Source organism: Pituophis catenifer, unplaced genomic scaffold (genome assembly GCF_029215685.1).
Source record: "Pituophis catenifer annectens isolate HBS135680 unplaced genomic scaffold, rPitCat1.0.hap2 SCAF_3, whole genome shotgun sequence".
In the NCBI taxonomy this organism is placed as follows: Eukaryota; Metazoa; Chordata; class Lepidosauria; order Squamata; family Colubridae; genus Pituophis; species Pituophis catenifer.
Window position 1 is genome coordinate 15,294,830 of NW_027256883.1, and position 13,618 is coordinate 15,308,447.

At 42.0% G+C, this 13,618-nt stretch overlaps 1 protein-coding gene across 3 annotated transcripts in view; it reads left to right on the forward strand.

Moving 5' to 3' along the window:
* The window catches only part of MTSS1 (MTSS I-BAR domain containing 1), a 157,087-nt gene that overhangs the window by 107,377 nt on the left and 36,092 nt on the right, over positions 1-13,618 (forward strand). For all 3 annotated transcript variants that reach the window (XM_070940337.1, XM_070940335.1, XM_070940336.1), the window contains exons 4-6: positions 2,529-2,613; positions 3,748-3,839; positions 7,112-7,186. In XM_070940337.1, coding sequence (XP_070796438.1) covers positions 2,529-2,613; positions 3,748-3,839; positions 7,112-7,186 — 252 coding nt within the window. The remainder of the gene's footprint in view (positions 1-2,528; positions 2,614-3,747; positions 3,840-7,111; positions 7,187-13,618) is intronic.

Sequence of the window (13,618 nt, forward strand, 5' to 3'; positions counted from 1 at the left end):
CCTCCCCTCTTCTTTGTGGCAGCCTCTTAATGACCCAAGCTTCTGAGTTTTGGTAACTCACCAATGTCATCATTCTTCCTTCTGATCTTCCTTATCACTATCCATTTTAAATTAATTGAATTGTGAATGCTATTTTGGGTTTGCTGTAGAATCCTAGGATCTATGGCTGCTGCCTTCTCAACCCATAGACTTCAGTTTCACTGAAAATCCAAACTATTTAGAGAAAACAGCAAAGATCCCTCCGTCTCCTAGAGCAGGGGTCTCCAGTTGAAGTCCTCCAGGCTTAAAGTTGCCAAAGTTGGAGACCCCTGTCCTAGAGTTTGAAATCACCCATCGGTGAAAAATGAGAATAAGTCTGTGAGAGTGAAAAGAAAAAGCATATAAAATTTCTAGAAATCCTCAGAAGAAGGACCCTACCTGCCTAAATAGGAAGGAATTTATGGTAGCTCTGTGACAACCATTCTGTAATGGCACTGCATTAACTTTAATGGCTTTGCAATCTTTCATAGTTAACATGAAGGCAAGAAGAGGCTAGGGCAAAAAATGGAATGCTATAAAACAGATTCAGAGGGGGAAAAAACGTGTCAGTGGCTGGATGAGATCTATATTCAGTCATGGTCATATTTCTTGACTGGTGCTTACAATAAACAAGGGTTGGATTGTCTTGGTCAGGAGTCGGCAACCTTAAATACTCAAAGAGCCACAAAGGCCCTCACTGGATGCCTCCCGTTCAATTCTGGAGCCAACCGGAAGTCCGGTTCCTTCATCATAGTCTCCTCCTACCAGTGGTAGGTTCCTCCCGGTTCTGTCCGGTTCGGCCGAGCCGGTAGCGGTGACCACATGACGTCACTGAATCGGTTCTCCCTCCCACCCCCCCCCACCCGCGTTATTCTTACCTTTTATTTGGTCCCACCCCCAATCTATTGCTGCCTCCTGAGTCCCAGCTGATGACTAGAGGGAAAAAAACTGTTTAAACTCTTGCCGCGGGGCTTCAAAGGGCCGTCCTACAGCTGATCAGTGTTAAAAGCAAACAAATGAGTTGTGTCGTAAGTGCGAGGACTGGTCGTAAGTGCGAGGACCTTCCAGAAATGACTCTGACCAGCTAGCCACGCCCACCTAGTCACATGACCTCCAAGCCACACCCACAAAATAAGCCACGCCCACAGAACCGGTAGTAAAAAAATTTAGAACCCACCCCTGTCTCCTACCTATCCTAACTGAAAGCCCTATCAATTGTGGAGCTGTCTGGCAACGGAGCCGCAGCAGAGGGATGAAAGAGCCACATGCGGCTCTAGAGCCGCAGGTTGCTGACCCCTGGTCTTGGTTATACTCTGATCTTCCTTCAAGGAAGTCTATCTTTTTCCACTGATTCAGCAAGGCAGTTCTAGCCAAGTTCTCATGTCCTTTAGAAACAGCACCATCTACTGTTGACGTCTATGTTTACGTGCAATCAAATATAGTAATATACAGTTTCTTGGCTGTGTAGGAACCTGGGGTTCCTGTGAATTGGTTTCTGAATGAGAAGGGGATCACACTTTGCATCCATCTCATAAACAAGGAGCAACTAAATAATTAGATACTTTGCAGCTCTAATTGGTCTCATTTTCTATTTCTCTTTTACGTTCCTGATACTTGACAACTTTAGAATTCTTAGCGTTTGTCATCAATTTTTGACGTGGGTTACAAAGATGGGTAGAATTAGACTTACCTTTCAAATGTGCTGGGCTTCAATTCTTATAGTCCCCAGCTCGCAAGACCAAGCTAAATGATCATTATAGCAAATGAAATCCAGCCATCTGAGAGGCATTAGTTTGAGGAAGTCTGACTATTGAAATCAGCTGACTCCCTTGCTCTATTAATACTAAAGTGCTGGATAAAAATTTATTTGTAAGCTATTTCATTATTTTTTTAAAAAAAATATTTCTTTTACTATCCACACTCATTGCAACACACTCAAATAATTTGGAGGGATAATTTTCAAAAATATAATCTCATCCCATCCCTTCCACCATTCAGTCGTGTCCGATTCTCTAAGAATGCCTGAATAAACTCTTGTAGTTCTCCTGGCAAGGTTTTTCAGAAGTGGTTTGCCATTGCCTCCTTCCTAGGGTTGAGAGAAAGTGACTGGCCCAAAGTTACCCATCTGGCTTTGGGCCTAAGGAAGGCATGAGTAAAACTCACAGTCGCTCAGTTTCTAGCCTGATCTTTAACCACTACACCAAATTGGCTCTCATAAGTGTCATATTTTATTTTATTTCCAATTCCATATACATCGAAATGTACTTCGTTTTAGGCTGATTCTGTGTTATCCAGTTATCAGTGTCATCAGGATCCAAGAATTTATGTAATAATGTTATGGATTTCTGTAGCGCCCCCCCCCCCCATAAGGTTTGGTCAGGTTCTTGAGCCCCAATGCTTCATACCCTCAGTCTGATCTGTGTTTTACATGCTTATTTTCTTTGCCAGAATGAACGTGTGATGCAGGTTTTGATATGTTAAGGCCATTTCTATTTTTTGTTCTTTTTCAGGTGCTACTAGAGAAATTGGCTCTGCTTTAACCAGAATGTGCATGCGACATCGAAGCATTGAGTCCAAGCTCAGACAGTTTTCAAGGTGAGTTATGCATGTTGCCAGCTGACAGTCTGGAAATAGAGTTTCATTAGATTCTGGATGGCGTTCAGAATTTAATTGGTACTCAGTCTTTTTCATTCAGGACCATATTAAGCTGTTTACTGGGGCCGATTTCCATCTAACCTCCGAAGTTTTTTTTGGCTGGAAACACCCTTTCATTTTTCTCTCACTGTACAAATTGGGCTTTGCAGAGGAGAAAATTGAACAGTCCATCGTGAGAAGTCAGACTTGCTGGCTCTGTATTTTCAAAGTAGGAATTCCTGTTTCAGACATTACTGTAACTCAGCAGTGGGTGAAGAATGGCAAAACGCGTGATTTCCATTTTTGAGAACATTGATTAGTGTTGCAAAAAACAGTTTTCCCCTCTGCGGGCCTATTTCTGGCAACTCTTGAATGAATTGAGGAGTTGTTCTTGCGTAATGATTAAGAGATTGAGACAGAAATTAGGGAAGTATTGCTGCAAATCCAAATTGTGCTTCGTAGTCACAAAAGCAAGAATGCACAGATTGAGCTTCCCTAGAGAGTTTTGGATTTGGCTTGTAGCCTTCTTGCAATGATGCCACAAAACTGTCATTTTTCTTAACGTAGCAGATGGGAAAATTATCAGATAATGGCAAATCATCAAATTAACTGTAAGTAATTGAACTTAGATTACATGCCTATGTACAGTAATTAAATCAGATTTAGCATGTGATTTGTCCCGGTAATTTCTTTGTCCTGAGCATTCCTGTTTGCAAACCCATCACTGAAAGGTTAAGTGTGGTCCTTTCTCGCCACTCTTGCATTGAGTGGCCTTGGGCTAAACCAATACTTCTTAACCGTGGCAACTTTAAGACGTCTGGACTTCAACTCCCAGGATTCCCCCAGCCTCTCAATCTCAAACAGCCTGTCATTTACTCTATAGGCAGCCTTGAGGCAATATGTGAATCCTTTCTTATAGGATTGCTAAACCTGATTTATGTGCTTGTGATTGAATTGGACTTAAGATTCTTTCTAAGTTCTGGACTTTGGTTCATGTGTGGGAAAAGTGTGCCTTTAAAAGGCTTAGAGGGAGATTCAGATTGGTTCTTTTCCTGCAGGATTTGATTCCTCTTTGTGTTTTCTCAACAAAATTAGTGCTTTAATTGACTGTCTGATAAACCCACTTCAAGAGCAGATGGAAGAATGGAAGAAAGTGGCCAACCAGCTGGACAAAGACCATGCGAAAGGTAGTTACATGGAAGCGAGACTGCGGGGGAGGGGGCCCAAGAAACTATAGAATAATATGGGTAGAGACAAGAACAGAAGGAAAATTGATGTCAGCCAACAAAACAGACCAGATTAAGAAACCAACAGCATAGGCTATCTGAGAAACCAGCTCACCCGATGAGATTAACCTAGGGGTGAAATCCAGCAGGTTCTAACAGGTTCTGGAGAACCGGTAGCGGAAATTTTGAGTAGTTTGGAGAGCCGGCAAATACCACCTCTGGCTGGCCCCAGAGTGAGGTGGGAATGGAGATTTTGCAATATCCTTCCCCCAGGAGTGGGGAGGGAATGGGGATTTTGCAGTATCCTTCCCCTGCCACGCCCACCAAGCCACATGATGCCCATTAAGCCACGCCTACAGAACCGGTAGTAAAAAAAATTGGATTTCACCACTGGATTAACCCACCCACTCATACCAACAGAAGGGACATGCTGCAGTAACCATCAGCCAAGGAATTTTGGCTGACAGACTCCAGAAGAAGAGCTTTTACTGCCATGGCTCCCTCTGAAACATCCTGCCCCTTGAGGTCAGATCTGCTCCAGTGATGGGATTCAACCAGTGTAACAACCGGTTCGCTGAGCGTGAGCGCACACAGGCCATTAGAAAACACCATTAAAAGCAGTGTTAAAAGCACTAAAAACAGCTGAGGCGCAGCAATCTGCTTTGCTGCGCCTATCAGCTGGGCTTCAAACGAACGAAATAAAGGTAGGTATAGGGCGGATGGGCCCAGCTGACAGTCGGAGCGAACCAGTTCTCTCTCAGCTGATCATTGGAGCAACCGGCTGAATCCCACCCCTGATCTGCTCCCATCTTTCTGGCTAGAGTCTCCTTTGTCGAGATGGGCAACATTCAAGATAGGTAGGTAGGTAGCTAGATAACTAGATAGCCAGACAGACAAAAGTAGTCCTTGACTTGTGACCATAATTGAGCCCAAAATGTATGCTTCTAAGAATCGAGATAATTGTTAAGTGACTTTTACCTCACTTTATGACTTTTTTTGCCGCAGTTGTTCAGTGAATCACTGCAGTTGTAAAATTAGTAACATGGTCGTTAAGCGAATCTGGCTTGCTCTTGTCAGAAGGTCTCAAAAAGTCATCTCGTGATCCTGGGGCACTGCAACTCCCATAAATATGAACCAGTTGCCAAGCATCCAAATTTTGATCACGGGACGGCATGAGTGCTGCAGCAGTCGTAAGTGTGAAAAGAGAGTCACAAGTCACTTTTTTTCAGCACCGCTGCAACTTTGAATAGTCACTAAACGAATGGTTGTAAGTCGAGGACCTCCTGTAGATAGATGTCAGAACAACTTATAACTGCTACGGCAACAGAAACTTGCAAGTCTGAATGTCCTTCTCTCCTCCCTCCCAATTCTCCATTGTGGTGGAGATAGCATCCAGGAATGGGTTGACCTTTTCTGCGAGCCAATTAGACTGAGTCTGTCAAAGCTGAAGACACGCCTCCTCCACCAATGGTCCCCAGCTTTTGACTCAGTCTCAGTCAAAGACAGATGTGTTTTTTTCTGGTCACAATTCTTTGAGAACAAGGGAGGGGCTTGTCTAATACATTTTCTCAAGTTATTTTCTTGGCTTGGGCTCAAGCCTCGCATATCTGCCCCTTGCCTTGGGAACAACTTTTCTTCCTGTGTCCTTCAAGGCCGTTCGCTGTTTCCCTGACAGGTTGTTAAAAATCTGCCTGCTGATGGGTTCCTTCCTTTCAGACAATGGCTCTCAGAATATTAACAGTAACATTCCCCAAACAATTATTGCTGATGCAAGACTTCAGTTGTCTCGGGATACGAAACAATAGTCTTCATATACAAGAAGACACATTCCTGCAGGATGTTAAGAAAAATTTCCTAACAACGGAAACTGTTCAACAATCCAGCCAGCTGCCTGGTGCTGGGCAGGAGAGCTTGAATTCCTGATATTTGTCCCCAAATCTTTTTTTTTTCTTCTTTGTAGCAGAAAATCAAAGGGTACATTTGGGTGGCATTTGAGATGGGAAGCACATAAAAATTTTACATTGTAGACCCTAAAATATATCCTGTAAGCCTTTTAATTACCAACCTTTCAGAATTTCCCTAAAAATGCATCCCACTCGCATAACTCACCCACATTGTGGCCTTTAGCCTCACAATAGTTAGTCCACCGTCTCTCTCTTTAGCCTAGATATGGTAGCCTAAAACTGATTGTAAGCCACCCAAGGTTACATTTAAGGCAAAATGGGCAGCCTATAAATTTAATAAATAAATAGAGGGTGGACGGACGGACGGACAGACAGATAGATAGATAGACAGATAGATGATAGAAATAAGACACAAAGGGTCAGTCACCAGAAGATACCCATTTCTGAGTAGGGAAATGGCAAGTTTTCCATTGCTGGATGTTTTCATTTAAAAATTGGATGATACTGAAGGTTCCTGCATTGAGCAGTGAGTTACACTCCATGGTGTTACATTTTCAACAGCATAATAATGCACAGTAGCTTCTGTTGATAATGTGATGGCCTTTTTTTTAAAAAAAAACAGATTTTGCTCTGATCCCACAGTTTACGATTTAGCCTCCCTTCCATATGTTGTGTTTATGCACATGCTACACACACACACACACACACACACACACACACACACAGAGAGAGAGAGAGAGAGAGAGAGAGAGAGAGAGAGAGAGAGAGAGAGAGAGAGAGGGAGATTAAGCATCTGCTGATACAAATGAGGTCTCAAGTCCACATTGTGATAAATTTGTCAGTGTCGAAAGGTGGCAAAAAAAAAAAGATATTGCTTGGTTTATCCTATATTTTGGTTTCGGCTACGGGAGGATATGTATGTCATTCCAACTGCTGGTCAAAAAGAGTCCTGCTTGTTCCAGATCATAAATTGATTAGTCTAGTGACCTTATTCTTCTATGTAAAAAAAAGGATGCCATGGCAATTGCCAAGAATCCCTTCTGTGATTACTTACGACCCCTGTAACCTCCGTTGATTATGTTTTCCTATTCTTTCCTGACCTTCGTTTGTGCAAAATGTTAAATGCACCAGGCCATTAAAATGAAAAGTGCTTAAGCTTCAATCTCGTATAAGCTTACCTGGGCATAAGCCCTACTGAATTCAGCGTAGCTTTCGCTTACTCAGTGCTACTATTAAAATTCGTCTCCAACGTTGCTTGTCTAACTTGAGCTTCTAGCCCCATTGCCTATCAAATATGTTTATATACAATCTCTCACTCTCTCTTCGTAGAATACAAAAAAGCGCGCCAGGAAATAAAAAAGAAATCTTCAGATACCCTGAAGCTTCAGAAGAAGGCAAAGAAAGGTACGGTTCTCTCGTTTTTTTTCCCTCTCTTGATAGAGACCTGATCAGAAGGTTTCACTTTTATCCGCAAATGAAAAGTTGCAAACGTAATCACCACATATTGCTGTTTAGCTGGTTTTCAGTTCCTCCTCTGTGGACAACCCTGAGTGACATCCTTTGTTGAACTTGCTAGACAGAACTACCGTATTTTTCGGAGTATAAGACGCACCTTTTTCCCCCCAAAAAGAGGGTGAAAATTTGGGTGCGTCTTATACTCCAAATGTAACACCGCCCAGCCTTCGCAAACAGAGATTTCAGAGGCTGAAAGAAGCCTCTGAAAGAAGCTTCAGAAAAAAAGCCTCAGAAACGAAGCTTCAGTAGAAAAGCCTCCGAAAGGCTTTTATCTAAAATAATATGACAAACAGCAAACGAAGAATCAGTAAAGGTTCTAACCAAACTATGTTAACAAATCTGGAGAATGACACAATAACTAACAGATCGGAAGAGGTTAATCTACATACCAATACTAAAGAAAGGAGATTGAACAGAGTACAGATAGTCCTTCAGAATAAAAGCTTCTGAAAAGAAGCTTCGGAAAAAAAGCCTTTTTTTCTGAAGCTCTATTTCAGAGGCTTTCAGAGGCAGAAAAAAAAGATTTTTTCTGAAACAGAGTTTCAGAAGTTTTAGAGGCAGAAAAAAAAGCAAGGCACAGAGCTCAAAACCAATGAACTTGTTGCTAAAATTCACCTCTGGAAACAGTTGATTGGGCGTATTCCGGGAGGCTGATCCACCTGCCAATCAGCTTTTTTCTTATTTTCCTCCCCAAAAACTAAGGTGCGTCTTATCCTCCGGTGCATCTTATACTCCGAAAAATACGGTATTGCTTCTCAGTGGAATGCAAAATTGGACTGTGCTCATGTCCATTTTTATACTTATACCTGTTATCTCGTACATGTTTGACAAACTAAATAAATAAATAAAATAAATAAATTCCAGAGCCCACAAGAGCCTTTTCGTACATTTGAGATTTAATGGAATTAGATTATAGATGTGCACTTCTTCTCAAAAATGAGAATAAACAAACAAATAAAAATAAAGTTTTCTGCTCCAGAGACATTGAAGGTCTAGGACTGTTGGGAGGCGAAAAAATGAGCACATAAATATTCGTTCATACCAGTTTAATTTTCACCTGCAATTCTGTGTCCATAAGTGTGTTTCTTGCAATGTCAAAGGCATGCATTTTTTTAAAATTCAGAATGGAAATTATGTTTTCTTAATTAGAATAGGGATGCTACTAATCAGTTAGAAAATTATGGAGAAACGTCCCCCTTCTCCTCCGAGTATGTCACCTTGGCTAGATAATCCTTGCCTTCTGTTTCAAGAAATTGGTGAGCCTGTGAAACATTGGGGGAAACCCGACCACAACATTTTACTCACAAGAAAAGGAAATAAGACTTGTATTCTTCAAGTAATAGATACATTTTAGTATTTAAATGCTCCCACTTGGAGCCCCAAAATGATTTGCTTGCGAGTTTTAACTGTGAAGTTACAGAATATTGAGAGTTGGAAGAGACGTTGGAGGTCTTGTAGTCCAACCGCCTCCTTAGTCAGAAAACCCTATACCCATGATGGCAAACCTTTTTGCCATTGCGTGCCAGGAGGGGGGTTGCATGCCCGTGTGCCCACACCCATAATTCTATGCACCCCATGCATGTGCGCACGACCCCCGCTCCTCCCGCTCCTGGCATGCGATGGCCCAGTAGGCCCGTTTTTCTCTCTCACCTAGCTCCAGAGCCTTCCTAGGAGTTTGGGGAGGGCGAAAACAGCCTTCCCCACCCCCCTGGAGGTCCTCCAGAGGCCAGAAACTGCCAACTTCCGGCTGAGCTCTTGTGATATGGCTACGCATGCCACAGGTTCGCCATCACGGCCCTATACCCATGATGGCGAATCTTTTCCGGATCGAGTTCCCAATGTGCGCGGGCCCCAGAAAGCCCCCAAATGCAATACCTGCGCATGCACCCCACACATGCGTGTGCAGTCCCCGCACACATTCCCACCCCTGCACATGCCACGCGCCTGCACATATGTGGCAGAGACCCGACAACCAGCTGACAGGCGGGAGGTGCATGCGCATTTGCGGTGGAGCTAAACTGGACCGACGGCTCGTGTGCCCACAGAGAGGGCGCTGCATTCCACCTGTGGCATGTATGCCATAGGTTCGCCATCACGGCCCTATACTATTCCTGTCCAACCTCGTCTTAAAAACCTCCAGTGATGGAGCACCCACAATTTCTGGAGTTAAGCTATTCTACTGATTAATTATTGTCACTGATAGGAAATCTCTCCTTGATTAGTTTCCATTCTGTTGCTTCCTGTCCTGCCCTCAAGTGCTTTGGAAAATAGGTCAATGCGCTCTTCCTTTAGTTTATTGGTGTAACTGCTGAGAATCTTCCTGTGAAGAGGGATCTAAATGTAATATCTAAACAAATAACAGCTCCTTTTTGCAAAATTATCAAATCTATTGAAAAGCACACTGATGGACAGCAGTAGGAAAATTACCGGAATGCAATAGTCATGCTGACTGTCACATAGTATGCTGGAAACCTATTTATATACTGGCAGTCCTTGACTTACAACAGTCCGTTTAGTGACCGTTCAAAGTTAAAACAGCCGTTTTTCACACTTGCACCCTTTGTAGCATCCCCATGATCATGTGATCAAAATTCAGATGCTTGGCGACTGGTTCATACTTATGACCGTTGCTGTAACCCAAGGTCACATGATTACTTTTTGCGACCTTTTGATAAGCAAAATTTTTGATCATGGAGATGTTGCAATGGTCGTGTTAAAAAAAAAAAGGTCATAAGTTACTTTTTTCAGTGCCGTTGCAACTTTGAACAAATGAACTGTTGTAAGTCGAGGAGAACCTGACCCAGCCTTCTGACAGTGAGGCAGGACTTTTTGGAGCTGAATTATCTTGTAGATTTTCCAGATAAGCCTCCCTTAGAGGCTTAGGCTGAGGCCTAAGTAAGAGTTTAGGCCAAGCTTGGCCTTTGGTGACTGGATGAATATATCAACATTGCAATAGGACGGAATTATTTTGTCATTGCTGCCTTCTGGTCTACAGTACTAGAATTTCCTGCCGATCTTGCTTTTAAGGACTAATCTGCTAATCTGCTCTGCCCCTTTGTAGATTCACAAAAGGTCAGCTGCCTTTGCAACACAGGTTCCCTTTTCTTGGCCTAAATTTTAAAACCTCACATTAAAAAAGGGATCCTCCATTCATTAGATTTTGGTTTTAGCTTAAATTTGGGATAATATACATTTCAAAAGAATAACGGGGCTGATTAGCCACTGTAGCGGCTATCGAATTGTTTCAGTTATATCTTTTAACTTTTAAAATTATAGCTATAAAGGTTTATTTGTAGAACATTAACTCTTCCCTTTAGCTTTTGCTTGAAATTAAAAAGATAAAAAAGTATGAATAAATGACTGCACTGTTGAATTTTGTGGAGTCCAAAACTAGGCTAAAGTGTTTTTTTTTTTTTTTTTAATCAGGATTGTTTGGGTCCTGATGTAGGATTAGTTCTAGAGCAGTGTTTTTCAAACTTGATAACTTTGACGAGTGGACTTTGACTCCCAGAATTCTCCAGGCAGACTTGCTGGCTGGGGAATTCTGGGAATTGAAGTCCACGCATCTTAAAATTGCCAAGTTTGAAAAACACTGCTCTAAAACCTTGTTGGAACAGACAGTACATACTGATAGTCCTCGACCTACAACCACAGTTGGGAACCGAAGTAGTGGTTAAGTGAGTTGTGAATTTAATTTAATTAATCATATTTCTATGCCGCCCAACTCCCAAGGGACTCTGGGTGAAGTGAATCACGTGATCGTTAAGCCAGTGCAGTGTCTCCCATTGGAAGCTGGCTGGTGATCACATGACCCGAGGGTGCTTTTAAATACATATTAGTTGCCAAGCAGCCAAATTTTGATCACTGTGACAGTGGGGATGTGACAATTTTAAGTGGGAGGACCGATTGCTAAGTCACTTCTTTCAGTGACATTCTTACTTCAAATGGTCACTAAACAAATGCTTGTAAATTGAGGACTTACCTGTAATATATTGAAACTAGCACAAAATCCAGTGTATGAAAGTCCAAAACTGTAGATCTTAAAGCATATTTTGAGAAAAATTTCCAAATGCTTAGCTGTATCTTTCTTTTTCTCTTATGCATTTTTTTCCAGCCCAATTATTTTTTAGGTCAGCTGCTGAACTAGACTTTTTTAACAGTGGGCAATTATAGCATCCCCTCCTTTCAAAGACAAGAGTAACCATTTTGGTTGCTGCTGATAGATGCAAAGAGGGTATAAATGGGAGTTATTTTACTTTCTGGCAAAGCATTTCCAGAAGTCTTCCAACAGAAAGGATCTCACTGGAAAAGTATATTGTCTGTGGCAAGAGTTCTTTTTCTCAGTAGCAATTCAGAAACAACATCTGGAAGTATTTGTAGCTAAAAACGAGCAATCTTTTTAAGACCCGTTTAAGAAGAAATTAATTTGGGGAAAGAAGGAAGGAAAATGAGGAAGGAGGGAGGGATGGAGGAAGATGATGGGAGGGGAAGGAGGACGGAAGGTAGGTAGGAAGGAAAAGGATGGAGGGAGGAAGGAAGGGAAGGGAAGGGAAGGGAAGGAAGGAAGGAAGGAAGGAAGGAAGGAAGGAAGGAAGGAAGGAAGGAAGGAAGGGGAATATACTGTAAGTCAATGCAGCAAATATTGCTGCATAGCATCTATCACAGTTCTAAAAAGCAGTTGTTGAAGATGGTATTATGAATCAAAAAAAGTTGCAAGACTGGCCATCAGCTACAAATAGCTGCAGCGTTGTGATGGAAGCTCCACCTGTTTTTGCTGTGTATCACGTGTGTGTGTCTGTGCATGCATACCTTTGAGAGAGTCTTGACTCCTGGCAACTGCCTGGACAAGTCATTGCAGTTTCCTTGGAAAGATTTCAGAAATGGGTTGCCATTGCCTCCTTCCTTGGGCCGAGAGTCAGTGACTGGCCTAAGGTCACCCAGATGGCTTCATGCTTAAGCAAGACTAGAATTCACAGTCTCCCGTTTTCTAATCGGGTGCCTTCACCACCAAACTGTATGCCTCACATGTGCAATGTAAATTCAGAAAAAGAAAACGGGCAGAGCTTTACTTGTACTGTTGTGGCCATCATGTTGGTTATTTTTACTACATTTTATGACAACCCCCGGAAAGAAGCACTGTGTTTTAAAAGCATTAAGGCAAAGGACAAGAGCAGACATGTACATGTCTGAAGAAGTTGGAAATAATGAGTTAAAATTCTTCCCAGGGAAGATTTGAGGACTGAATGTGGCTTTACCAATTCTTCCCAAACTTCAGTAAAGAAAAAACAAGGAAACTATCTCTTTAAGAGACAGTGAAAATACAATATAGGTAGTCCTCGACTTATAATCAGTTGCTTAGCAACCATCAAAGTTACGATGGACACCCCTAAAAACGCTTAAGACCCAATTTTGAAGTTCTGACAGCTGCCTCCCTGGTCATGTGATATTTTGGCTGCTTGGCAGCTGACTCCCTTTTATGACTGTTTACAATGTCCCACACTCGTTTTACGACTGCCACAACAACTGTTGCAAAAAAGGTCAGGGAACAGGTAAACTGGCTTTACAATCAACATGATTTAGACCTGTAATTGCCATGCTCAATTATAGCAATAGCACTTATATACCGCTTCACAGTGTTTGACAGCCTCTCTAAGCGTTTTACAGAAACAGCATATTTCCCCCAACAATCTGGGTCCTCATTTTACCCACCTTGGAAGGATGGAAGACTGAGTCAACCTTCATCCTGAGTCAACATGTCATCCTGAGTCAACATGACCGCAATTTGCAACATTTTTGCCAAAACCCAGCATTTACGGGCATTACCATCACAATCGATCCCAAAATTTATGTTGCTAAGTGGAACATTTGTTAAGCAAGTTTGCCCCATTTTTCAACTCTTTTTGTCACAGTTGTTAAGTAAATCATTGCATTTGTTAAGTTAGTAAAATGGTTGTTAAGTGAATCTGCATTCCCCCATTGACTTGGTTTGTCAGAAAGTCACAAAAGCTGATCACCTGGGGATATTTGCAACCGTCATAAATATGAACCAGTTGCCAAGCGTCCGAATTTGATCGTATGACTATAGGGATGTTGCAATGGTCATAAGTGTGAAAAAACGGCCGTAAGTCCCTTTTTTCAGTGCCGTTGTAACTTTGAATGGTCACTAAATGAATTATTGTAAGTCAAGGACTACCTATACTTTCAGGTTTTGGCAAAACACCCCAAAGCGAACCATGGTTTCATTTAACAACCACAGTGTTCATTTAACAAATGCTGTCAAAAAAAAAAAAAGGTCAGTTATGGAATAACCTACTTTATAAT